Source organism: Triturus cristatus, chromosome 6, assembly GCF_964204655.1.
Source record: "Triturus cristatus chromosome 6, aTriCri1.1, whole genome shotgun sequence".
NCBI lineage: Eukaryota > Metazoa > Chordata > Amphibia > Caudata > Salamandridae > Triturus > Triturus cristatus.
This window is the reverse complement of record NC_140589.1, coordinates 1,669,220,400-1,669,247,726: the sequence shown is the minus strand read 5'-3', so window position 1 is coordinate 1,669,247,726 and position 27,327 is coordinate 1,669,220,400. Positions and strand designations below refer to the sequence as shown.

Sequence of the window (27,327 nt, the reverse complement as noted above, 5' to 3'; positions counted from 1 at the left end):
TTGGCAATAGTTTGCACCTTTGTCCAAGTAGGGACTCTTGCTTCTAGTCAGGATAAGGGAGTTACTCCCTTAGACAACCTCTGCTCACCCCCTTGGTAGCTTGGCACGAGCAAACAGGCTTATCTCAGAGGTAGTGTGTAAAGCATGTGTTCACACATACCGTAATACAGTGAAAACACTACAAATGGACACCACACCAGTTTAGAAGAATAGGTCATCTTTATCTAAACCAAACAAGACCAAAAGACAAAAATCCAGTAAGCAATAATCAAAAATATGCACTTTGCAAGAATAACCTTAGAAATACAGTTCCTTAAAGTCAGTAGCTTCGTCATATGCTACCTTGGTACTGAAAACAACCAAATCCAACAGTTTCAGTCGACCGCATCGGTGCGGACCGGCTTTGGTGTGAGAAGCTTTGTAAACAGTACCTTTAGTTCCGGCCGACTGCGTCGGTGCGGGCTGGTCGCAGCAACCATCGCTGTGCCCTCAGGTCGTGGTGCTGGCAGCGGCTCTATGACGGTCAACCAGTGGTATCGGTGAGACAGGGGCAGCGGTGCAAAGTTGGGCAGAGCTCGTTGAGGTGCTGGCAGGTCAAGGTGTAGGCGGCGGTGCCGGTCGGTGGGAGCTGGTGTCGGTGAGCCACGGCTGCGGTGTGGGATGGGGCGGTGCTTTGTTTAGCTTACGAGCAGTGCCCCAGACCACGGTGCAGACCACAGCGGCATTGTTATCTGGCAATGGCGCCTACGGTAAACCCAGAGCGGCGGAGTGATGTGAGGCGGTGCAGAGTGTGGCACCCACAAAAACGCGGTGCAAGCAGCGGCTCAGTGGCAGCGGCGGCAGTCGTCGTCGTTGGTGAGACTAGGGTTGTGGTGCGAAGTGCGGCGGTGCCCTCTGCAGTGCCTTCAGGTCACTGAACTGCCAGCGGTCTTGGTGGTAGCGTCAGGTTGCAGTTTCCCTCAGTGGCAACTGAGACACGTGGTCCCAGAGGCGGTACCCAGAGGAGGTTGAAGTCTTTGCTGTTCCTGAGACTTCTTGAGCAGGGGGTAAGCTCTACCTCAAGTCTTTGGAGAAACTCACACAAAGAAGCTGCAGAAAGTTCAGACCAGTCCTTTCTCTGGCCAAGACAGAAGCAGCTACTGCAGGCCAATACAGCAAAGCACACAGCAAAGTGGTAATCTCTCCTCACAGCTTCCCCATCTCTTCTTCTTGGCAGGTTCCTGACCCAAGCGAGTTCTAAAGTCCTGGGGTCTGGGTCCCAATATTTATATCACATTTCCCTTTGTTCTCTTGTGGCAGAGAGTGTCTGTGCTCAGTCCAAACCAGTACTGTCCTCTCTGGCCCAGCTTCCTGGCAGGAGGTGGAGACAGCATTGTCCAAGGCAGATCAGGCCTATTCAGGTGCAAGGAAATCTCATCCCACTGCTCTAAATTCAGCCCAGGTCTAGTCAGCTTAGCCTTGACTCATCCAGGAAAGGCAGAACACACGTCAACCCCCCAGTGGCTGTCTGATGAGAATGCACATCCCCAGCTATGTCACTCCAAGGCCAGACAGTCAATCCACAAACCAGGAGATGCACATAGGATGGCTAAGCAAGAAAATACTCACTTTCTAAAAGTGGTATTTTCAAACATACACAATATAGAAATCATCTTTACTAAAAGAGTTCATGCATACTAAACCCCATCTTCCTACCTGGTCCCAGTGGGAAGTTATACTTATAAGATGTTATAAATAAACTTCAATTCTACACTATGGGACAGATAGCCTTTCCATCGTGAAAAACAAAATTGAATACTGTATTTTACTATCAGGACATGTCATACACACAAGTACATGTCCTACCTTTCACATACACTGCACTCTGCCCACAGGGGTACCTTGGGCCTATCTTAGGGGTAACTCAGATGTAATAAAAGGGAAAGTTAGGCCTTGGCAAGTGGGTACACTTGCCAAGTCGACATAGCAGTAATAAAAACTGTGCGCAGACACTGCAGTAGCAGGTCTGAGATACCTTTACAGGGCTACGTCTGTGGGTGGCACAATTAGTGCTGCGGCCCACTTAGTAGCATTTGATTTACAGGCCCTGGCACTCTTAGTGCACTTTACTAGGGACTTACCAGTACATCAAACATGACAATCATGGAGACACCAATCCATAACATAATTTACATAAGGTGGACTTGCACTTTGGCACTGATCAGCAGTTTTAGGGCCGGCTTTAGGGCAGTGCGACTGGTGAGGTCACACTGGACGCTGACCTGTGGAACGGGCGCTTACCACAGGAGGGGGGGCTGTGTTTAGCAATAACTTATGATTGGCAAGATAAGGGGCACCTTTGCCTGGTGGTAGTGAGGGAATCTGGGGCGGCGGTCATGGGGTGTGGGGGTGCCAAAAATGATTGTCGCACCGTGCGCCACCAGCACTAAAGCCGTCCCTGAGCAGTTTCAAAGTGTCCAAAGCATCTAGACCAGCAAAAATACAGGGGGCAGAGGCAAAAAGACAGGGGAAACCCACACCAAGGATGCCAGGTCTAACAGAGATGTTTCACGTAATAATTCCAATAATTTCAGAAGACGCTAATACCATATTAGGAAGCATGATGACAAGTCTGCGTATATTCAAAATTCCCAAAATGCACTATTTCTCTCTTGCGTCGAACATCATTTCAACTCCCTCCCATTTTGTAGTTTGTTTCAAGTGAGTTAATTTCCCTGGATGTTTTCATGTTAAGGTTAGCAATTAGTAAGTTATTTTCTTGATACTATTTTCATTCCATTTAATTGTATTCTTTCCTGTAATACAATCCCTTCTGATCAACATCTGATTTTACAGCCACCATGACACCTAGTAGCCTACAAAGTCTGTAATGACTTTCAAGACTATGGAATATAACTATATGGTTGTAACCACACAGGGCCTGATTCACAAAGGTAAACTTATACTTTGTGTAAGTTTGCGTTTGTTTGGAATTCACAAAACTGCATTTTAATTGTAAGTGTACGAGTGCAGAGACTCCGCAGTCGGAGCGGGGAACTCGCACATAAAAAGATAGAGCATGCCTATCTTTTCAGTGTGCAGTTTTCCGCCCCGACTGCGGAGTCTCCGCACTCGTAAAGATACGATTAAAATGCAGTTTTGTGAATGCCAAACAAATGTAAACCTACACAAGATGTATAATATTACCTTTGTGAATCATACCCAGTGTATCTTTACATGCAGATGACCTTTTGACATTCCTGACAAAACCTGTAGAGCAGCTACAAAGTCTAGCAAGATTGATAAAAGAATTCAGCAATAAGTCCGGGCTAACAATAAACAGCCAAAAATCACAAATATTCCCATTAGGAGCCCTTCCTTTGAACGAATTCGAGTAACTACCAGAGATGGAGATACCCTGGGTCAAAAAAAAAATTCAATAAGTAGGAATTGCTGTAACATATACTGAAAGAAAATGTCACAAGTTAAACACAGATACATTATTACACACCATAAATAACTCAATAACTCAGTACATTTCTGAACATCTCTACTGCACTGGTGCAAGACAGTGGTCATAACCAAAATGCCAACTCTCCCTCGATTCTTAGATTTATTCTAAAGTAGCATGTTCCCAATCCCACTGAAGACATTTATTGACATAAATGGCAGTGGTGCAGGGTAACAAACACATAGGGTAAAAACGCTACAATATACCCACCTGACATAAAAGCTCACAGTGGTGTATAATCTGAATGGACAAAGTGAAATTACAATGTGCCGTAAGAGTATTGGGCCTGGAATATAAGATCATTGTTTTGTATACAAATATAATGATGAAAATATATTTTTTCAAAGTATTCTACTGATAATAACAATGTTATAGTATTTCTGATAGGAAAGGTAACGTGTTGTTTTATGTTCAAAATATTTAAATAATATACAAATAATTTTTAAAAAGTGTATACTTGCTCTAACTCCTCAGGGGTTGCTAGAAATTGGGTTACTGGTTGACTGGGGTGTGAGCCCTGGTCAAGCAACAACTACAATCCTGGTCAGGGTGAGGCAAAAACAAATCCCAAATTCACCTGTGCTCAACCCCCTGGTAGCTTGCCATAGAGCAGTCAGGTGTAAAGTATTTGTGCAACACTTCAAACCCTAAAACAGTGAAAACACCACACAAAAAGATACCACAAAAGGTTAGAAAAATAGAGCAGAATATGTAATAAATAAAACAAGACCAAAATGACAATAATCCAATCAGTAAAACCAGAGTAACTAATTTTTAAAGAAAAAACTGCAATACAGCACCTAAAAGCACAAAGCGCAAATCGCGGCTATCTAGCAAAGCTGGACCAGGTCAAAGTTAAATGTTCAAGCGCTATGGAGTGCAGGTCGGGTGCAATCCCAGATCATTCCAGCTGAAGGTTTACCGTCTCAAGTTTTGTGACAAGAGTCCCTTTTGTGTTGGAGAGGGTCACGAGAAGAAAGGATATCGTCGCTGACTGTGATCAGCATGGTGCAAGGAGCAGGTGGGGTGTTGTGGTGAGCAGGCTGGTGCTTCACTGTGGTTGACCCCATGAGTGGTCGATACTACTATGTGAAGAGATGGGCCGGCGATAGCTCGTGCTGATTTTCAGTGCCAGCAGGGCGTTTCCTATGGAAATAGAGCGATTTGCATTTGTGAAGAGTCCAAAAGCTTGCCTTTAAGAGCTCAAGAGCCACACCAAAGGTTCAGGGCCTGAGAGGCACCTCCTGTGGGTCAGCAACTCGCTGAAGAATTGACCAGGAGCTGTTGAGGAACCTGTTAGGTCCCTGGGGTTCTGATCAGGAGGCTAATAGACTAGCCACTCTGGGGTCCTAGGATCAAGAAGGGTTTTAAATGGTTCTCCGACCCGGCGTGGTCCCTGCACTCCCATGGACTTTCATGTCCTGACTTTCATGGGAGCAGGAGAGTCCCACTGCCTTGCACAACAGACCAAAGTTTGTTGTGCTGGCAGTGGGGTCTGAAGTTGTTGGTATTGGAAGTGACTGGCATATGCCTGAAATGGACAAAATTGTTAGGGAAACGGCATAGTAGCCACAGCACGACCCAAGGAGCAAGTTGTGGCACGACTCTCTTTGAATCGCTCTGGAGCCGAATAAGCCTTCTCACCTACGCAGTGACAGTCGTGAAATGGCATATCCATTAGGGATTCTTAGACATCCCTTGAGAAGCCTGTTGACCTCATCCAAGCATGGCGTCACAGCACCACACATCCAAATTACGCAACCAAAGCAATCGGTCATGTCTGACTGGCTAAACAATTTAACTGCATTCGGTCTATGCTGAATAGTTTGCGCTAGACATGCCTTCAAGTCCTCGGGGTCCACCATTAAGATCACACAGATCATTTTCAATAAAGCATGGGTGTATCGACCAAGAAGGCAGCTGACATTCACAGGACCTAGGGCAAGCTTGGCAGTAGAAAACATGTGCTTGCCAAATGTTTACATCTGTTTTGATTCTTGGTCAGGTGGAGTCGTAGGAAAGGTGTTAGGATTAACTCTGCTGGTGGATGCCTGAACCACCAAGCTCTCCGGCATAGGAAGCTACATGAGAAATTCAGGGTCTCCTCGAGCTGGTCCGTGGCATCGGGCGACCTGCCTATTGACCGGGGGCCAGAACATGGTTTTGACCACATGCTCTACGACGTGTCCATAAACACCTCATTGAAGGGCAGGAGAGGTTTGAGAGGGTCCTTGCCAGGCTGAAAGACCTCAGTGAGGACAGTAGTCTTAACCTCCATAGTGGGGAGATGTAGGTCAAGGATCTTTACAGCTTGTCTGACCTTAACTGCTAAAGATATACTTTCCTTTTTGACGGTCATAGGGAGTCCCCAGTCTGGTGTCTGGAGAGGTGTCCAGATCAATACCATCCTGTAAAGCTTCATATCAGTTTTTTTCATCATACTGGGGGAGAAATTTGCCCGCATCATAATAGTGCTGGTTGTCATTAAAATCCAATCAGAAAAGTTGATTTTACTTGTGTGCATGGCACCATGGTAAGGGAAGTGTGTCAGAATCAAAAGGATTTCCAAAAGGCTGGACTCTGGTGGATTTAGAATGAAACCTCAGCTGAAGTAGGGAAAAGTTTGAATAGGTGTTAGAGATCACTATAATGTGCACCTCTTACTGTGGTATCACTGGTTTCGGGATTTCGGGACCAGCATCGATGACGCAGGAAACGGCATTAGGACTGGCAGTCGATGGGGAACCTCAAGTGCGTTAAAGAGGCTCAGACAGTGTAGAGGACGAAACCACCAGAAGTCTTACTGCAGACCCCTGCGTATACTTGGACCCAAAGTTGAACCAGAGGGAACTGGTAGCATACCAAAGATATGCAGCATAGCAACTTGCTGTGATGTCACTGATGGACCTGGAAATTCGGGGAGTAATGGGACCAGACTTGGAAATGGCTACTCAGGAGTTTGGCAGCAAGATCATGTGGCACAATGATGCACTTATGCCTTCTTTGGGGATTGAGAGTGGCAGGAAAGGGCAAATTCTGGATTTTTAAATGCTTTTTCTTCTTGAGCTTACCCGAACACTTCGATTAGAGTGAAGATCTGTCATGGGAATGACTTTGAGAGCAGGAACAGAGCCTTCCTTTCAACTTGGGCTGATCATGACATGGAGTCTGGCAGTGTTTAGCATAGCAACATAAAGCTTTGCTTTGTGATCCCGTATGACTTTGGGGTTTCTCTTGGCAGAGTCTTCATAGGTCCTGGAGTTATGTTCTGACCCCAAGCACCAGAGACATACCTGGATGGGATCCATCACAGACATATGTTTGCAACAGTCCCTTTAAGGCTGATACCACGTCATTTTAGGAGAGGACATGTCCATAATAAAAATAGGAAAATCTCCTCATAGATTACATGAGGAACTGACATCAGCATGCATGGATGGTGCCTACATGCAGCTCTGTTCATCCCTTTCAGAGCAGAACAGCATTGACACAGAGCAGCACAACACCATCCACGCAGGAGTACTCCTTTCGAGTTTTCCAGATTCTGTCTGGTGCCTGGGGAATATTCACAAAATGAGGAATCAGCAGTTAGAAGTATTCCTCAGAATATATTTTATAGGTGTATATAGCTTATTTTTATGTGTTTTTATGTACAGTATACAAAACAATTTCAAAACACATTTGCGATGTAATAGCACTTTTGATGTAGTGGCTCACCATGTAATGCCTCCCAAAGTACTTGCATCCAAAGTTATGATCTACAAACCTACAACTCCATGCCTATGCCATTGGCAGAAATGACATATCGGAAAAAAAATTGAGGGGGCTTCAAAGACACACTACCAGGTGGGTGGGTGCTTACTGCCAGGAACATGGCAAGTGTGAGGAAGCAATACTTCAAACCTGCTGGCGGAGAGGAAAGGCTGGCATTTCCTGCAGAGTGGAAGAGGTGTGGCGCAGTGGCCAGGGTGCCTGACTCCGGACTACAGGGTTCACGGTTCGATTACCAGTGCCGGCGGCAGGTTAGCCCAGCACCATGTGACTCTGGGCAATAGCTCGCTTAATCTCCCCGAGGGTCCACAGCGCCGGGACACCACTTCGGAGGTAGGTGCGCGCTTTACTAATACTGGTATTTCATTTCATTTCATTGTGTCAGCGACGTTTGGACAGAGGCTTCTTATATGTAGAAATACACTACGTGGTAGCATCCAGCAAGGGAACTACAATTCCCAGCAGGCCTTGTAAAGACATCATCCCTTTTGGATACTTGGGTATAACTTCCCTCATGGCCTACAGTATATTTGCTAAGAAATCATGATACAATGTTGCTCCAGCCAGGATCTTGCTCAGCGGATATTGGATGGCCTTGCCAGGAATGATTTGTTTCCAAGTGGATTAGTATTAAAGCAGGTTGGGAATAGAGAGACGCATTAATCAAGTTGTGTTGTTGGTAGAAGCGAACTTTGAACTATTTCTTAAGCTCTTCTAAGACTGCAGGTTGTTACACTTTCCTAAGAAAAAGGATTCTCAACTTGGATTATGTGATTCACGCTATGAATGAAATGTCAAAGTCTCTGGTATTAGAGCGCTAGTGTATTTAAACAATTTACTAAATTAGGGAAACAGAAGAATATTAACATTATTGATTATCTTGCAGAGTTAGATACAAAGTAATATTCACATTCTGCAGGGAGTGCATAGTGACCACGCTTCAGGTGGTTTGTATCATATTGTATACTTTATTCACCACAACAATGGCCATAAAAGGTACATAAAATGAAACATACAGAAGAATAAAGTGCATCCAACATAGCAGCATGGTGAGAAGCAATCTAACAAGTGCAAAAAACTGTGACGTGCATACAGCAGAACAGCAGAAAGATGGGCAGCCCCATCACAATCCTGTGATCGCTACATTCACTTTGGTACCTTGTGCGTCCCAGACCGTTAGACATGTTGTGGTTGCTTAAAAGACATTTGCTAAGGCATGATATACTCTAGTACTCCATAATCCCATATTCTAAAACATGACTCACAAATAAAATACTTAAAAAGGTCCCTCGGTCTTGCCAATTCAAGCTTCAGGGTGGACTGTTTAACTTGTACTAGGGGCTAGAAACATAGCTTCTACAGGCTTAGCCCTCCATCAATTTCCTATTGGGAAGATCTTAGACATTTGACCTGCCAGGCTAAATCGGACCTTCGCAGCTACGTTCTCATGAAGGTTGTATAAAAAATTCACCAGTGCCACCTCAACCCTCAGATCCAACAGCATCAACCAGAGTTTGGTTTGGTTTACACAATAAAATGCTATTGATAGGTCCATGAAGGCCATGTACAGTGGGCAGCGCTTGTTGATGATGTACTTTCCAACTATTAGATGTAAATTCAGGCACTGTTCGAATGTCCCCAGCCCAAGACGAAAATCAAATTGATGAGGGCACAGAATGCTTTTTAGGTTCCTCCATGATTTTGAATGGTTGAATATCACCCTCCTGGTAATTTTAACGGTGCTGTCGATGAGGGAAATAGGGGGGATAGCATATGGGCAACATATGATCTCCTTTCTTAAAGATGGGGACTATGGTAGAAAGGGCCCATGAGCGTGGAATCTTTTTACACACTGAGCTGTTTAATATTTTTGTGATCAAAGGACGCCACAAATTTGCATTACATTTGATAAGGTCCATAGGGACCCCATGCGGTCCTGGGGCTTTACCATCTGGACTTTGCCTGATTGCTTCCTCTGCCTTTGGTAAGGTGATAGACTATAGGGGCGGGTTATGTAATTTGCCCTGAAGTATTACCCCCAGACTCTCCTCTAGTTCTATATGACAGAATGATAGATAGAACTGGATTGCGAAACCCATTTGGGGCCCAGAACATTACAGTTCAAGAGGGGGTTGGCCTTGGCTTCCCTTTGTTTGAACTTTTTAACCATGTCCCAGAATGCTTTGCTATTATTTGAAAGAGCAGAGCTTCCCAGGAGCTCCTAGTTCCTTTTATTCAAGGCATCATACCTGGCCTTCAAAGTGCTTTTATAAAGCTTCTGAGCTACACAAACCACAGTAGGATCTTTCATCGTAGCTGTGAGCGCCATTCTTAACCTGCGATTAACTGCTGAGCAATGCCTATCACACCATCAAGGACTCTCCTGGACACACCGATTTGGCTTTTGGAGGTGGTTCCTAATACACAAAATTAAATGTTCATAATGATAAGTCATTGCTCCCTCGCTTACTTCAGACAGTAGAACTGGGTGAAAGTGATTATTTCTGTAGGGCTATCTATCCTAAGTACTGGGAAGTGTCCTCCATCTCTAAAACAGCACCCTGGGAGAACCTAAATAAAATATTTAGAGTAACAAATATGTAGTCGATGACAGAAGCCCACCCAGCCCCTCTAAGGATTGCCAGAGAAGGCCAGTTTCCCTTGAACACATCTACAATATGAAGAAGATTGTGTACAGCCAGATAATGACTGAACTCTTTTCTTCTGTTGTCTGATTGACCACTAAATGATACAAAGCACTTAGACCTCAGCGTCTCAGGATTACCTGTCAATTTAGCATTGAAGCCCCCACAGAGCCTCACTTTGGCCTGGAATAAGAATCCAGACCCTAGTGGCTTCAGATTCATTAAGACGGAAAACAATTGAACAAAAGGAGCGCATACAGGATTTAGAAAGGCATTATTATAAAAATTGATCAGATTAAAAGGAAAGGGACTCATATTATCCTTGACGAGCAGGGTCATAGAGACCGACCTTCCTGTGTCTGTAACCGACACTTCCATTCTTACGTTCAGATTGACCCTTTACCCTGCCACGTGTAGAAGGAATAGCAGGGCAGTAATTACAAGCAAAACCTGCACAAGAGGAGAGAATAATGTACCAGGTTTCCTGTAAAGCAATAAAATCATATTTGGCAATGTGATTAAGCCAAGCCGGGTTGGTAAACTTGTCCTTGAGCCCAGCAATGCTCCTGCTAAGAAAGGAAAAAGTATGATTATTATTTTTAGACATTGGGCCCTTTTTTGAGAACCCATCTCCCCTAGGATTGTTAGCAGGGAAAGGCGCCTTGGTACCATCCAATGGTCAGTCCACACTGGAAAGAGCATCATAACGATTTGCGGCAGATATTAAAATCTGATCCCCACCACAAGAAGAAACACCTGAGGGTAGCCCAGCTGTTTGCAAAACTTGAGACACAGAAGAGGTGTTCTCCCTACTCCTCCTGCCGCTATCATCGATCGTGGATGCCGAGCTGTTATCTGCCTGGAGGTGAAGGGAACACATTTATAAAAATAATATAACGGAACCAGGATTATGTTGCTGTTGGCACCAGCCTTATTTATGGGCCAGAACAATAGACTTTGTACCAAATGAAATGTTCTGAAATTCAATATGACACAATCCCCACGAGTCAGATGGACCCGGCCCAATCCATCCTACCCTGCAATTCAGCAGGCTATCACTAGCAAGAGAAAAATGAAAACCTCTGTAGTGTGCAAGCCAATCCAAGACCTTGTCGAATAATTCCATGTAGCCCCCCGCTTATAGGGATTGGAGCCTGGGGCTTATAGGGATTGTGGTTCTCTAAAGTAGTTATTCAAGGCATAGGGAGATGTTATACTATACATATATGTTCAAGGTACTCATTCTTAATACGTTTAGGTTGCAGACATTGCAGGCTTCATATCCAATTACAGTTGGCTACACTGAGATATTGCTAATGTATATCCATTCACTATTACAATTAAGCGCAGGACCTTCTTAGGGTAAGTTGCTAAAGATATCTCTTTGAATATAGCTATCCACTATATCTTGCAGCTACTCCTAAACAGCAGAAGTTATGAGTCAGAATCGTGGGGTGAAGTGTCTCTGTTAACTTCCTTATCCTATTCCCTTCTCCCGATTCATATCACTGGTCTCCATTTTCCAGTGTACGTGGTCACTGGTGGAGGCACTGAGTAAATGAAGAGTGAACCGCTCCAGTGGATTCGAAGCACATATTAGCCATGTTATTGTATCTGATTTCCTGCAGATGATGGATGTCTATTTCAGGATATTGATACCAAAAAGGATAAATCACTAAAGCCAGGAGATATATCTCATAGTAAGTCAGTTTGTGTGCCGCTTTAACAGTGAGCCCCTAACTGTGCGTGGTCCAATATTTGAAGGTATACAAGGTCAATTGAGGGAGCTTAGACCTTGGGGAGCAAATCAGTTGGTAAGCTCATACAGGTCACAATTTGTCCAAGGTCATGCCCAGTTTTGGCGTGAGGATCAAACAGATCATGCACTGAGCTGGAGCTTACATAGTGGCGTTTTGAAGCTCATTCAGCAAGGGATACAGTGGTTTCCTTTTGACAGGGCCTTGACTAGAAGACATCTTAAGTCAGCGGGTTGGTCCATGGTAATGTTCCAAAAGATGTTTGTGCAGCCCTTTCCAACATTTGCTATCACAGTTGTGACCAAGCTTTAAACAAGTACAATTCTCACATTTGATCCAGACATAGAATCTAAGATGTCCTACCTTTTGTGGCAGAAATCTATTAGTTCTATTAACCACACTAAGGCGAGGATTATTTCACCCTGTTGACTATAATAGGGAGCATTTTCATGACGGTGTTTTGCTTGATGGTGAATTGTATTGTGTTTTTCTATCTCCTTATTGCAATATGATTGTGATTGATAATTGTTGAACGTGAGGTTAATGGTTTTTACATGTTTCATGCGGGTTATCTTTTATATCAAACTGTGAACAGAAACAAGAAACATAATTGGATTGGAGGAGTCCGTCGCAGCACTTACTTTAACAATTCGCAGCAAAGAAAAATTTGCTGGATTCGGAGCGTGAAGGATAAGACAGGCCAAATGTTTCACGTGATAGAATTTGGTTTCTTTCTTGAAATTTTTGTGCTTTCAAATGGAAGCTCCTATGAGCGCAGTTGAGAAAATGAAAGCATAATCCTAGCCTGCAAGTAGAACGCTAGAAAATTTTACATTCTCTCTGACTGTTTCTTTTCTCCAAGGGACTGAATCTGGTAAGGAAGAAATAAAGTGATTAAACCCCAGCACACCAACAAGTACAATTCCTCACCTGGGACCCCTCTCAGAGTTACAGGTCTGCTCAATTACACAAAGGTCTTCTGAGCTCTTCTGGACCTCCTAGCTGCTCTGAGTTTGAAATCTCTTTCCTCTCCCATGTAATTTCACTGCTCATAGGCGTGTTAAACCCTAATGCCATGGCAGCCGATTGGTTTATTTTTGAAAATGTGTTTCCGGCTGCAATTTAGACAAAGCCAGTAATGTCACCCATATGTTTCTGGAAAAGGCATAGAGGGCACCTCGGGTGCACATCCCGCTTATAAAAAGTCTCGACAAGGTTCCCATTCTGTTTTTCCTTATTGAATCCAAGGAGAATATTTCCCTAGTATGGAAAAAGTGGGTATCTGCACTTAAACTGTGCAACTCCTTTCAAGCTTACCATGCAGCACTCACTTTAGCCTGATGGATGATGTGAAATGTCAGGGAGATTCCAGCGCATCCTTGATTGAGGGGTCCTCTAAGGAGGGGGGAATCCAATAGACACATGCCACCAGCTCAGTTCCTGACGACCCGTCTTCTTCTGGGTAGGACCTCAGTTAGAATACAATATACCACGTTCAAATACACATTTCGTGTATAAACGGAAAGCCAAGAATATTGCTTGGGATTGATTAGGAGGTGAAGGTTGAATTCTAAGGAGGAGCTGAAAAGCTTTTTGTTGCCGATCTACACGCAAGTGACTCAAAATGTTTGAATAAACATAGCAAAAGGATGTTAAAAGTGATGAAGCTAGGTAACTTACATCTTGGACCGAAAGAGGTGCCAAATATAAAAAATCTTTTTTCTGAAACGCTCTGTCACAAAATAATTGACCATCAGCAACCACCAAATAATATACTTAGTGGTAATGATCTGCAATTTATTGCCCAGCACTCTTCTTCATGCACTTTCACCACATCGCCTACCCTTTGAGAAAGAATAGATAGAGTCATACCGAGAGCATGCTGGAAGTATTGTAGTATGACCTTCACTTCTCAGATTCCTCTTCAGGAGATTTACATTTGTGGGTCCTTACAGACAAGACTAAATAATACTAGAAGAAATACTGGAACAAAATAAGGAACGCTCTAAATACTAATACATATTAAAGCCACAAATATTTTAAGCAAGTTGGGTCAGAGGGCAGAACCACTTATGTAATTGATTTCCTCATTCTGTGTCACTGAAAAAGCAGAACCTTACTACTTTGTGAAACACATGTCGGCTGTTGAATTGTAATGAAATACACTGAAGAAAGAAATGTTTGCGAAGGAATAAACGCAACCTTGCAAGGTACAATGAGACGTTTCAAGGATATTTCTGCTTTGTATTTTTACAACCTCGTCAAGAGAACTTTGCTCCCAAACAAGGATATTGGTCACTGTTTAGAGTGGGAAATGGACTTACTCATTGAAATAAAAGAAGGCGTGCTTGGAGGAAGAAAAACATCAGACCGCCAATCGTGTTATGTGTTTATGGCAAGTTCAATGGACTGGGGGTTTCTGTTAACACAAGACACAAGAGCACAGTGCTTTCTACCATGATTGATAATAAACAAATCAGCCTTCAAAGGGATTTGAGGCCATCTTTGAGGTTGAGGAGGTGGTCTGTTTCACTGTTGCACCCCATCACTGCATTCTTCAAAGAGCCATGGTCCTGTCAGAAAAAAACAGCGATTCCAGAGCCAACTGCTCCTTAATATCAAATGTGGTGATGGGCCAAGTGGATGACAATAAGTCTGCATAAATCACTCTATTGAGGCGTAAGCCTGAGACACAAGCCTTGATGAATATTAGGTGTTTCATTGAAATGTTGACAGTGGGAAGTTAATTAGATTCCTTGAAAGAACAGGACGTTAGTAACAGCACTAACAGACAAGGAAGTGAAGAAAGCAGTCACAGAACTGATATATTCATGTGCTAAAAGCATTACTAATGTTGGAGGCACTCGATAACATCAGTTATCATGTACTCTACCCCCTTGTGAGCCCCTACATGCATCTACTAGCCGTAAGGTGGGTGACAACCTTATTGCATAGCTTGGCTGGCATTCAATCAATCAATCAGGGGTATGCATAGCGCTGCTACTCACCCGTGAGGGTCTCAAGGTGCTGGAGGAGGGGGGCTGCTGATCCAACAGGGTGTGGAGGCTCATTCGAAGAGCCAGATCGTGAGGTCCTCCTTGAATTGGGTCAACTACACGGATTATCTAAGGTGGAGGGGCAGGGTGTTCCAGTCTTGGCGGTGAGGTAGGAGAAGGATCTGCCTCCGTTTCTGGTCTTCTGGACCCAAGGGACGGAGGCCAGGGCGAGTTGGGCACTGTGGAGTTGTTTGGTGGGTGCATGGAATGACAGGCAGTGGTTCAGATATGCTGGTCCTGCATCGTGGAGGGCTTTGCAGGCATGTGTGAGGAGCTTGAAGGAGATTATCTTGTTGTTTCGGAGCCAGTGGTGTTGTCGAAGGTTTTGTGTGATGTGGCTGCAGGGGGAGATGTCTGGTGACAGACAGACTAAGGAGAAGTATATACTATTAAAGAACAACTGACAAGAAGAAACGACCAATTCCTGATTTATATATTGTTTATTTATGCCAATATACTGTTTATACATATTTGCTTATAATCAATAACGTGTGCTAAGGAGTGATCTTGATGTCGAGGAATAGTCTGGCTGCAGCATTTTGAACGTTCTGTAGTTTACTGACCTCTGAGTCTGCTGAGAATGAGTGCATGGGTGACCATCATTCTGGATTCTGTTGGGGTCCATCTGAATGTCTTTCGAAGCAGGTGGAGCGTGTGGGAGCAGGATGAGGATACTGCGTTGATCTGGCAGTTCATTGTGTCAGGAGTCAAGTATGATGTCAAGGTTGCATGCATGGTCCAAAGGGGTGGGACGGGTTTCCAATGCGGTGGGCCACCAGGAGTCACCTCAGGCTGATGGGGTGGGTCCCAAGATGAGTACTTTGGTCTTGCCCGAGTTGAGCTTGAGGCAGCTGCCTTTCATCCAGGTAGCGACTGCCTTCATCCCGCTGTGAAAGTTGATTCTGGTGGCTGTGGGTTTGTTGGTGAGGAAGAGGATCAGTTGGGTGTCTTCGGCGAAGGAGACAATGTTGAGTCTGTGGCTTCTGACGATGGCTGCGAGGGAGGGCCATGTAGACGAAGAAGAGTGTTGTGCTCAGGGAGGAACCCTGGGGCACTCCACAGCTGATCTCTATAGTTTCTGAGAGGAATGAGGATAGTCTGACTCACTGTGTACAGCCTGTGTGGAAGGAGTGGATCCAGTCCAGTGCCTTGTCGTGGATGCCGGCGTCGTGGAGTCTTATGATTAGGGTGCAGTGGGAGACATGGTCGAAGGCGGCCGAGAGGTCGAGTAGGATGAGGGCTGCGGTTTCACCCCGGTCGAGGAGGAAGCGGATGTCATCAGTGGCGGTGAGGAGTGTGGTTTCGGTGCTGGAATTGCTTCGGAAGCCGTATTGGGAGGTGTCCAGCACGTGGTTCTCTTTGATGAACTCAGAGAGTTGGGCATTGGTGGCCTTCTCGATGACCTTGGAAGGGAAGGGGATCAGGGAGATGGGTCTGAAGTTCTTGAGGTCTGTCGGGTCGGCAGACGGCTTCTTCAGCAGGGGGTTGATCTCGGCGTATTTCCAGTCATGGGGGAAGTTGGCAGTTTCGATGGAGCAGTTGATGGTGTGGCGAAGCTGGAGGGCGATAAAGTTGGCTACTCTATGTAAGATGTGTCTCATACATCATTGTTAGTGAGGTCTATGGTTTATATAGTAGTAATATCAAGCCCAGTTAGTACTTCTGGCAGTTATCACCGCATGGTCTTGTGACACATTACAATAATTTGTTACCTTAATAATTGCACCTTACACCATAAACTATAGTTCTTCATCTGAGGACAACAATAAAATGTTGGGCTAGAAATATGGCTTCAAATGTAAACATATGGCACCATTAAATTGATGTGAACCGTGAAGAATATTACCTTATAACAAGAACAGCTAAAGATATGTGAGCCTCTACCAACGCACCACAATGAGCTGTTATTCATATGATTTTTTTTACATCACCTTCACACTGCATGTTCTTTGTCGTATTACCTCAGGCCAAAGGCTACTACCAGAATATCATGCTTCCTGAGTAAAGTTTAAAAAACATTTACTCATCTTTGCCAACATCACTGAGACCAAGCACTCAAGAGGTTTGTCAGCGATTAATGGATACTCCATTCGAAAAATCTAAGTAAATCAAATCCGTTTGGTGGCTCCACTTTCTATAAAGTGTCTTGTAAAGTGATCAAGGAGATGAAACTATCCTAAAAACACGTCCTGACAAGTTATTGCTAACAGTTTTGAAGGCATTTTTTCAACTGTTTGGCACCTTTTAAAAATCTTTAAAAAATCAGATAAAATTTGGTGTAAATATTCCTTTGAAATGGACAAAAGAGGTTTACACCAGAATATTGAGTACCGAATATCGAATAGCCACAATATTGTGAGCAAAATATCGAGAGGCAGGTACATGTAGGTAAGTAGAGATTTACTATCTTAACTCCACATTCATGTACCTTGAAGATATGCATACATATTTTCAGGGTACGAAGATGTGGAGTTAGGTTTAGATAATCTTTACATACGTACCTGTCGATATTTTGGCTCTCAATATTTTCGTCATGATATTGTGGCCACTCGATATTCTATACAGGATATTCAGGCTCTACAAAAACAAAAAGGATGATGAAACGAGTGGACCTTCTCGCAGAGGGTACCCAAACATGCATACTATACCGGTTTACATCTCTTCAAAATAAATTGTATTTATAGTTGGGCTAATAAGAGCAGTTAGAAATACTCCTCTGCCCATAAGTGTGCCTGCCTTGATTGAGATGTGCATAACAGAAGCACCAAGCAAGAAGGGTGTAAGACAATATGCTGTGGCTTTCAACTAAGCCGTGATATTTTCCTTTTTGACGACTTCGGTCTTAAACACTGGCCTGTGAAATATAAGTTTAATATTGTGATATAAAAAGCTTCTCTGACTGAACAGGAAGCAAACCAGCAACTTAAAGGTCAATAAACAACAGCTGTGTTACACAATGTAGATCATAGGAATTTACGGCCTATTTAAAGTTTGCCGGACGGGTTACTCCATCACAAATGTGATAGATATCCAGTTCGCCGTATTATATGCGCCATAGGATATAATGGACTTGTAATATGGCGCACGGGATATCTGTTAAATTTGGGACAGAGTAGCCCATCTGCCAAACTCTAAATCAGGACCTTAGTGTCAATGGGAGGAGAGAACCACATGCTCACCCATATTTGTTGTACTTAGAATATATGGTTATAGAAGGACAAATGAATGGGTATCGTGGGCATTGACTGTAGTCATTGTTGCATATCTTTTGGTGAATACGTTTATCACTAAATTATATGGAAACAAAATGTGATCAAACGTGTGCATATTCCCCCCTAATTTGGAACACCGAGTGGAAGCTCTTTCATCGATTGCCTATCAAGAAAAGATAACGAAATTATTGAAATATTATCAGTAGGAGAAGAAGTGTGTTTCACAAAGGTGGCCTAACCTGACCAGCTTTTATGCACTGGGTTGAACACATTCCAAAATACACTACAGAATAGAATATATGACATTCTTGCTGTGTTTTGCTTAATACTCACGGAGAGACTGCAAGAGGACTCCAGTATTACTGGTACTGACACCTTCCCTTGAAGATTCAACTTTGTTAAGTAAAAAATCTTTTCCCCCACAACGCGCTCCTTTTTCATGCGCCGGATGCCGTAGAGTCGGAAGCGGACCGCATAATTCCCAATCATCTCCGACTCGATGTGATGGAACTTGAAGGTCTCCGTGAAGACGGGGCAGGGTCCCCGCTGAATGCCTGTCTTCGCTCGCTGTTTCTTCATGGGTAGCAGAACAAGGTGGACTTGCCACGAGCTGCAGCTCCCCGTCCTGTTGAATGCCGGGATGTCGGTGACAGCTGTCACTGTTACCAGAAGCCTCTGTTCCTGTGAGTCATAGTCAAAAGTCACATCCAGGGTGCCATTTTTAGCTACCGGCTCAGGATCAAAAGCTTTGGGAAGCTGTGAAGATGATCCTCGAGCTGACATCTCCTAAGAAAGAAAAGACGAACGCATGTAATTACTTCCCACCTCTCATTATTAGATTCATTTGTCAAGTGTGGCCTTCCCAGAGCGAGGTTGCGAGCATCTCGACAGAAATGTGCTCATCTGAAACAGTCAAAGGAAGCAGCTATCTTGGGTCCACATTTTTAGAGGCAGCAAAGGAGGGGTTTGAAACTTAAATTACATTACTATCAAGTACTGATTTTGGAAAGAGCCACCGCACGGTCAAAAGACCCCTATTATCAGCTCTTGTATCAAAATGTACATATTGACCTAAAAGTGGATGGATCAAACATAACATGCTAAAAGGACTTTCCTTAATTACAAGGGGACCACTTTAATTTGTTTGAAGAGCAGGTGGCGGTGCTCATCTAAACCAGTTAGAATGCAGAAGGACATGTAATGTTACATGTTTATGATTTATCATTAGTAAAATGCCATCTCTTTGTCAGTAGGTCACTTATTAAAGCAATAACAAACATCAACAGAGCATGGATATCTAGATGATGGAACAATACCAGGAGAGAGATACATGTTTAAGTAAATAAATAAACACCAAGAAGCCAAATTGCATAGTCTGTACCGATAGCTGGCAGTTTTAAGCCAAATGACTGTGGCAAAAATTATGTTTGCAGTAAAAGAATAGTGGAAAAACAACATTATGCAGTAGTCAGTAGGAGCAACTGTTTTCTGCTGTCCGGCTTGTGCAAAATTGTTCCCACCTGAGTGCAAAATTGCTCAACAAAGATCTATGCAGTCTGCCATCCACTCAGTCTCAGAGTCTTGTGGTCAATAAATACATTATTATCAAATACATTATTATTATCATTTTTATTATTTTTAGAAAGTAAAGTTAGGATTTGGCTACCTTAGAGACGCAATATACAGCAGGACAGAAGCAATTGAAGACAGCAAGATGCCCCAGGCAAGATAGAGTTGAGACAGAATGAGCAAGCAGATCCCCTGAAGTAATTACACTGGCTCCACCTCAAGCCTGCATTATCTTCAAGATCAGATTCATGACATACAATGCTAGCAGAAATAGCACATTGCCAACCTCGTTGAAGAAATAACCAATTGAGGTGGACAGCGACACACTAGAACCCAGGGCTTGGAAAGACTAGAAACCTAAATGTGCAAAGCGGAGCAATCCAGAAGGTAGGCCTTCTCAATCTATGCCCCAAGGACCTGGAACAACATCCCTGTCAAAATCTGAACTGCCCCAAGCACTTGTAATCGTGAAATGATCTGAAGACTGACCTCTTTAAAGAACACTACATCCCCACTCAATAAGGTAAGATTCAGTCTCACTGTAGACAATCCTGAATTATATCCCTGGGTCCCTGCCAATGTTCAGCACTCTGTAATGCACTAGCTAAATTTGCACTGTATACATACTCTTGTCATCCTGACATTATTTGAATACTCAGGGGGTATATTCACAAAGACGGGCGATAACTATCGCCATTGTCAGTCATCGCAAGAAAAGTTAACGCTGCCTAACCCTGATTAATATCGTCATGTGAGTGGGTTATTTCCAAGCCCGCGGTACATGGCGATAGTAACAAAGAAGGGGTGTCAAAACCCACGTACTAATCATCGCGATGGCGAATTAAAATCCTGCGTTAGCCGGCGATACGTTGTGAATGGCCAGTTATCGGCTGAGAAGTCCCATCATCACTACTTTTAGCTCCCGGCCCAACACTGCCCCTGCTTGAAGCCAGGTATCACTGTGAAACTGGCAGCATGGTGACCACGGCAATCAGCTTCCACGAAGTCTGGCCATTTCTTTTAACCAAAAATACTATCTTTTTAGTGGTGCTAACTTAGGCAGACACCTTCCATCTGGAATACCTACATCTTAACAGGCTCCTGGCTGTGTTCCCTTCCATGCTTCAGGTAGTCATCCTGCTGAACACCAGCAAAAGGCAGGTGTAAAATCCCTGGTGCTCCCTCAGGCTATCCCCTGTTTTTGCTTTGCTTCACAGATCTGGCAGTTCGTTGTGAATGTGGTGTTACGGTTTTCTAGTGTGGTTTTGCACGGGAACGCATACTGTGCATCTCTTTAGTGTTAGTTGGTGGTGTCCACCGTGGAGATAAATTCGGGGGCAGTTATCACGGGAATACTGGTGTTGTCTGCAGTTTGCACCAGCTTGTGAATGGGGTGTTAATTTTATCACCACTTTTGATGCGTTAAAATGGGGATAATTTGGAGATAAATCCTTGTGAATATGCCCCTCACTTCCTTAAAGAACACTTGATCCTCGCAAGAGAAGATAGGATTCTGTCTCACTGTAAACAACCCTGAATGATATCCCTGGGTTCCAGTCCATGTTCAGAACTCTGGTACACTGTAGCTAAATTTGCACTGCATACATACTCTTGTAATCGTGAAATGATTTTAAGATTCACCTCTATAAAGAACACTAGATCCTCACACGACAAGATAAGATTCTGTCTCAGTGTAAACAGTCGTGAATTATATCCTTGGGTTCCAGCCCATGTCAGCGACCCATTGGCTCTAGATAGCTTTGCACTGTATGCTTACCCTTTTAAACAAACTAAAGCTTGTGTATAAGGAGATTATAGGCAATAATTATAAGGCCCCTTGTGAGAAAGTTGAAAGCAAAGACAATTTTTATAATGTACGTTTTCAAACTCACATTGACTCCTTCAAATTTCAGTAGAACCCTGAATCTGCTGGATAAATAACTGCCTTGAAGAGAATGTTTCACAAGCACAAAAATGATCTTCAGCCATTATTGGGTGCAAAAGATAGAGCAAGGAAAATCAATTCAATGACAGGTTAGACATGCAGGCACACTACAAAAAGCAGTTCAGCCAAGTTGGGGAGAACCAGGACCTGAGTTCAGCCCCTCTTCACAGCTCTTGCTGTGAATGTTCAAAAGCTAATCGCCGTGGCCCTGCGTGCGCTGTTAGCTGTAGAACATTCACCACACCAGCTGTGAACAAAGGCTTTGGAGCTGAGGGGATTTGAACCCTCTCGGGCTGCGTGAGGCCTTTGTTTTACTAATTAGAAAATTCGGCCCTGATGGGGCAGACTATTCTAATAGCCCGCGTAGGTGGGCTTACCGTTCATCAAAGGCACACTCCCTTGTTAAAGGCCCTCACCTTTAGCTCGGGCCTTTAATGCTGGAGCTGGCCTTTAATGGCTGTTCTACCTATAGTAAACCGGTAATAAACATTCTTGCTCATTAGCTGGACACATGGTCCCTGCTAAAGTATAGTTTACTCACTGCCAACACTCACTGTATGGACTGATTGTGCCAAACAAACTAACTCCCCTCTGATTCTTACTTCTGGACACAGTGAAGGCTTTTTCATTTGGTGAACTGAGATTTTTAAGTTACGCACTCTATGTGCTTTTCCTCTCAGTTCACAAGTTTGTGTTGACTTTTGATGAAGGTGCTAATTTTAATCTGGTTTTTAAAGGCAAGGCACGCTGCAATATCTGTGTAGTGTGAAGCACCAGGAATGGGTTCCCATTATCCACTTTACTGTTCACTATTTAAATGGAGCACATCTCAAAGGGGATCAATGGAGACTCTCTGACCTAGAAGGAGTCCTGAATTGTCTAGAGGTTCCAATAAATCTAGGCTGATGATGCAGCCTTCTGGATTAACCCAAAGGCAAAAAATCTGAGCAGCGTATTTAGGATTCTAGAAGAATATTTATTGGTGTCTGACTATAGAATCATTACAACACAAACAGAAGCGATCCTTTTAAACTCCAACGAAGATATGCTGCCTAAATATCTTTGAGGATGAAAATATTCTAAACCATGAGGTATCTAGGAGTTATGTTCAAATGTTAGTTGCAGGTACATTAGAAGTTCAACTATATTATCCTACTGGGAAAAAAGCTAAGAAAATTGAGTCCTGGCATTCAGTTCTTTTGTCTCTGTTGGGAGGAATACAAATGGCAATACTCCCTCAATGACTTGTTCTTTTCCAAACACTCCATGCATATATAAATTCACTTTTGTTTTGTAAATTAAATGAAATGATAGGCACCTTTATCTAAGCTTTAAACGATAGACGTATAAACACTTACATACTACACATACAACACTCCACAGTAAGGGTATGGCCCCTGCAAGAGCTGGATGAATATATTTTTGCTTTAACCCGTTCGCTGCGTGCGTCGGCCAACGGCCGTCGCGAGTACTACCTCTGTAGTGCTGCGCACGTCCGTTGGCCGACGCGGCCCCGCCCACGCACGGAAATGCCCGCAACGCGGCGGATTTAACACCACGGTTAACGGGTTAAAGATTAACTGTAGTTCTCTAAAATACAAGGATTGTTCAGTTGTGTGCTAATAAACTAGGGGTCTCATGAGAATGGCCCTGATGGGTTTTTGCCTAAATTCCAGTGCCGTGAGTTTTCAAAAAGGGTCTGATTTTGAGTGCTAGCAGTGCCATATCAATGCCAGACAACAAACATATCTCCATATGTGCACCTAACATTCCTCACACGCCCACCTCCAAAATCTCCTTAATATTTTGGAAATTAAATTCCATTAGAATGAAAACCTGCAAAAGTAGGTCAATGCTGCCCATCATAGGTCCAGATCCATGCAAGACTTTCTGAATGTCCAAAAAGATAAATTTACAATCAGTGAATCTAATTGGAACCATTTATTTACATTGTAGTTATCCTAAAAGTCTGGCAGGCATGCTGCCTTTTTAGGTCTCACCTAGCGTTGCAGTGCGAATGCGTTGCTATCGCTTAGCGAGGCATGCAGTATATACTGTATCGTGGAAGCTTCGTGGAAGCTCCGCCCACTCTCTGCCCATTGGCTTTTATCTTAAATGCTGCCTTCCGATTGGTTTAAGGCTTGTTAGTCCCTCCTCATTCATCATTTTTTCCTTCCGCGGCTACCGGCCCCTTTACTTACAACAGTAATTTTCTTCCCCTGCCTTCCCCCCTCCCCTCCCGCAGTCCGTGACTTCTCAGACCACAACAGTCCCCCCACTCCCGTTCATGCCTTCTTCCCACCTGCACTTCCGATTCTAATGCAATAGGACTCACGTAAATGCGAGTCCTATTGAATTTTCAATGCTTGCTTATAAAGTCCTTTCTGTGGCGGATTGGATATCCCGGCATGCCTCTGTTCACACTTGCATCTCGCTGGCTTGTTAAAGCGCTTGTTTATATACCTCTGCACCTAGAGCCTACGTTTTTGGGGTGAAATATTGCACCTGAGAAAATACGACTTTTAACTATTTCTGCTTCTAGTTTCAGTCCCAGGTGGGACCCGCCTCTTCCGTGTTGGCACCAAGAGTAGAATATGCTCTCTTCTGAAGGGCGCTTCATCTGTGGGACACTAAGCATGCACATTAAATAGTGGCCATGTCGCGGTCAGTCGCTCCAGTAATTACTCCTTTCACCGTTTCGTTGGTGAAGTTGATTAAATATTCTCCTGACCTTATCATGGCAGCCAAAAGGACGTACTCTTTGCTTGTTTAGCTTAGGCTGGCGCATGGGCTCTGCCTTTAGATCTGGAACTTTAGGATTCACGAGGGTGAGCAGAAGCGGGGACTTGTTGCAGGATCGGTAAACCTATGAGCAGAGCAGCTTCTGTGACTCTCAACTCTCTCTACCCAGCCATGTCTACAGCAGCGGTGCTAAGCGGCAAGACAGTCTCTGCGTGAGTACCTGCACCTGTTATAGGAATTGGGGCGGGCAGGGCTGCAAATGAGTTATTTGGGGGAGTTAAAGAGCCTTGCCAACTACTATGCATGGGTGGTTAGACTAACCTGGTTCTCGTTGTCTCTCACCGCCTCCTCGGCTTTCCAGCTTCTATTTCACAATTTTCCTTCACCCTCGATCCAAAGCTCCTCCGTTACACTCCTTTGCCCTGCTCAAAGAGAGTCAAAACCGACACAGATATGGAGCGTGGCCTCACTTTGACATCACCATGAGTACGTGAAATGCACTTCATAAGAAAGTAAAGTTACGCAGTACCCCTGATGTGAGCAGTAAACCTCCGCTGCCTAGCCCCCTTCAGTTGGCACTGGCCAATACATGGTCTGGGTGCTCCAAGCCTCCAATCCACGACACCACTCAGTGGCACCCCATGCCAGCTGTGAGCCATGCAATGGTAGTGGCATTACACCAAAAATTATACTTGTTTTAATTTATGTTAGACGCTTCTAATCTAGGTGATATTCTCACTACAAACCTCATCTGATTCATGTGACTTTAATTTATGTTCTTGGATAATTCCATTTATACAGAATCCCACTGTCCTTCACCTGCTTGCTACCACTAGAAGGGAAATTAATCATTGCATTTATCAATCATCCTCAGAGCTGCTAACTATTGGGAGTCGGGCAGAATTTCATACTTCACCAGCGAAGTTGGGTAAAGTCTGAAAATGTTGCTGTTGAATTAGTTTTCTGAGTTTACTGACTTCACTTCATGCAAACAACAACTTGCTTGGCCATTTCATTTGACAATGTCCTGTTGCAGGATGTCCTTCTTTCTGCAGCCCTCTATGTGATTACACAGTTATGCAGTGTATGGGGCACAGACACTGGTTAGAAGGCAGCCCAGGATAATGGACAGTATGAGTAGCAACATTGCAGGTAACTTTGGGCTTTGGCTTTGCCAGTGGGTGAGCATCAGGAATGCGGTAAATAATTAATTTAAGTTCAAGCATTACGACAAATTCAAATTAAAGCACACAGCATAATAAAATTGCCTAACACATTTAGAAAAAAGAGAAATATTTAATGAACAACAGTACAACAAAATATTTCAAATAGATTAGGGTAACAGGGGATAGGAACTTTTTAAGTTTTAGGCCAAAAAGCAAGAAGACAAAGTGAAGTTCACAATGGAACATGAACTAGACGTGACTTTAGGCTGACCGAGATGGAAGTTGCATACACCAAGCGGATCATCCCGGTCAAAGTTTTTACCTTTAGACTTAGTCTCTGAAATGGGAGTCAAAATCACCCAGTGAGTCGAGGTGCAAGGCTGTGGCCAGTAAGGGTTTAATGAGTTCTGATACATAATTGTTGAGCTCCCATTGAAGCTACTGGTTTTGGTACATAAAGCTCCAAGTGGAACAAACCTGGATTTCATAGCTACTGAGGCAGGTTTGTGGGTTAAATAGATTTGCTGCCTAACCACGGTCCAAGATTTTTCCTTTGGTCAATTTGAAAGTCGAAATCCTCCAGCAGGGCAAAGCTGCAATGTTCCGCTGAACCAGTTTTCAGCATGGCAAAAAGCTTTGAGTTGGACGAGCCTGTTTTTCTTGCCCACATCCAGTGCGACCAACCTGGGCAAAACTCAGCAATTTGTCCTGGTCCTCCTTAGGTGGAAAAAATGACTAAGTCAAAACTTTGTGATGGAACGTTCCTCCTGGTTACTCCTGGAGCCCCTAGCTCCTCATGGCAGACTTCTGGGCACCAGGTCTTTCTCCAACTAGCTGTCCTGCAGCCTACAATCCTCTGTGGTCAGCTGGGCCCTCTTGAAATCAGGAGTCCTGCTGCTGGTTTATGTGTCTGTAAAGCAGGGAAACAGGAGGCAAGCAAGTTGACCCCTTGAGTCAGGTCCCTGGGTGCCAGCAGAAACCAGAACTCCTTGAGTTCTTGTGTGAGACCTCTTCTTCCAGCAGGAGGCAGAAGTGTTCTTCCAGCATGGCCTTCTTCTTCTGGTAAGCCTCCCCAGGAATGTTCCGAGGAGGTGGTGGTTGAAGTGTCAGATTTATCCCACACACTAATTAGTAACTGGAGAAATCTTAACACCCAATCCTAACTATTTTTACAAGGTTCCCCCATCTCCTTTTGTGGTACTTCCTCTTTGACTTTCTGCAGAATTACACCAGAATCCCTGTTTAATGATGGTAGAATCAAGCTACAACCAGGCAGTCCTGGCTTAAGTTCCTTGGCCCCTCCCCTATTTAAATGACCTTCCCTTCCATCTCACAGGATCAAAACTTATTTTCTCTCCTACTGTAACTGGAGTTGGCTGTCTGATATGGCCCTGGAATCAATAGGAGAAGCCCTCCCTGGGGACGCTTAGTCAAAACAGGTAATGCTAAAGCTGCAATTTGTTTTGCCAGCTGTTCCTGGCAACTAACAGATAGCTAATCCCTGCTAAGTGGCTAACATCCATTTGCTCTTCATGCATTCAGAGCAAGCTATTGTCCTCTGAGCCAGATCTCTTAACTCTCCCAGCCAAGGATGTGCATTACAGTTCTAAAGGTTTGATGAATGGCGGAACTGGATTTAAGCCAGTTCTGGCTTAGTGTCAGGATTTGATAAGGAAAGTTGAATGGTTCGAAGAAACAACCTGCAAGGATAAGACTGAATCAGAGTAGGTGGGAGATCTGAAAAGCATGAGAGACTAGTCTATGGAGGTTGGGACTGAGCAGGAAGACAGAGAGCATAGGGAGAATCAGGCCAATCAGAATAACAAGATCACAAAGGCAGCATTTCCAAGCATCATAAGAAGTGTCAGTAAGTGAACAATGGTGCAGCACAACTTTCTGGGTTACATTGTTCCTGCTGGTGTTAGTCTGCTCAGTGTTCTGATCCTGCACTTTTGTGGTTTTACTCTTCCTGCT

The 27,327-nt window shown here is 43.9% G+C and overlaps 1 protein-coding gene across 1 annotated transcript in view; it reads right to left on the bottom strand.

Moving 5' to 3' along the window:
* The window catches only part of SYT14 (synaptotagmin 14), a 486,478-nt gene that overhangs the window by 149,676 nt on the left and 309,475 nt on the right, over positions 1 to 27,327 (bottom strand). Inside the window, exon 4 of the mRNA XM_085609382.1 lies at positions 18,265 to 18,717. Coding sequence (XP_085465508.1) covers positions 18,265 to 18,717 — 453 coding nt within the window. The remainder of the gene's footprint in view (positions 1 to 18,264; positions 18,718 to 27,327) is intronic.